Source organism: Microtus ochrogaster, linkage group LG4, assembly GCF_000317375.1.
Source record: "Microtus ochrogaster isolate Prairie Vole_2 linkage group LG4, MicOch1.0, whole genome shotgun sequence".
In the NCBI taxonomy this organism is placed as follows: Eukaryota; Metazoa; Chordata; class Mammalia; order Rodentia; family Cricetidae; genus Microtus; species Microtus ochrogaster.
The window spans coordinates 22550085-22550994 of record NC_022030.1 but is presented as its reverse complement, the minus strand read 5'-3'; the positions used below and the strand labels follow the sequence as shown (position 1 = coordinate 22550994).

The window sequence follows — 910 nt, the reverse complement described above, 5'->3', positions numbered from 1 at the left end:
GAGGGAGGTGGTGAGTTACAAACCACCCTGCCCTACAATATGACCATGTCTCAAATAAGTAAATAAGAGCTTTTAAGACGTTCTGCCATATAAAGGGCCCAAAGGTCACGTAAGCATGGGGAAAGCGAATGTACTGAATGAAAGTACTCACTCCCGACTAAACGTTCCAACTAACTCCTTAAAACAGGAAGCAACACAGGGGAGATGGCATGGGGGCAAGGGCGCTTACTGCCAACCCACGTCCACTCCCAGGACACACACAGTGGAAGAAGAGAACCAACTTTCAAATGTTATTCTCTGACCTCCACACACTTGCTACAGCATGTGCATGCCCCTCCCTTACCACATACACAATAAACAAACAAACAAATGCAAAAAAAAAGAAAGCAAATGTTTTCTTGGAAAGTTATTCTGGAAATTTCCAGAGAGAACGGATGTTAGCACACACAATCAAGATATCAAACAGACAGGCTTACCCAGCGAGGCCACATTGCGGTAGTTCTCCATCATCACATCTTTGTACAGATCCCTCTGCGCTAGGTCCAGGTACTCCCACTCCTCCCGAGAGAAGGCTATGGATACATCACTGAACATCACTGATACCTGAATGACAAAGCAGATGGCACAGCTAAAGAGGACAAAAATCATCCAAAGCCCAGCGAGAAGACATGCAAGAAATGCTGAGAGAAGTGGGCATTTGCTGGTTGAGACAATTCTCCCTATGGAACATACCCACTGTGTAGCCCAGACTGGCCTTACAGAGATCCACCTGCCTCTGCTCCCACGTGTTATATTAAAAGCGTGGTCCAGCACAGCTCAGAAGTGGGCCACTATAGCAAACAGGCTTGAGCTGAGACTACAACAGGAAAATGAGGGTCCTGCAGCAAGGTGCTTATGTGTTCTAGGAGGG

At 46.8% G+C, this 910-nt stretch overlaps 1 protein-coding gene across 3 annotated transcripts in view; it reads right to left on the bottom strand.

Moving 5' to 3' along the window:
• Positions 1 to 910, bottom strand: part of LOC101987348 (zinc finger protein 14) — a 105524-nt gene that overhangs the window by 34521 nt on the left and 70093 nt on the right. For 2 of the 3 annotated variants that reach the window (XM_013351556.2, XM_013351557.2), the window contains exon 3: positions 477 to 603. The exons of the other annotated variant lie outside the window; for it this stretch is intronic. In XM_013351556.2, the coding sequence (XP_013207010.1) occupies positions 477 to 603 (127 nt within the window). The remainder of the gene's footprint in view (positions 1 to 476; positions 604 to 910) is intronic. 3 annotated transcript variants of the gene reach the window in all.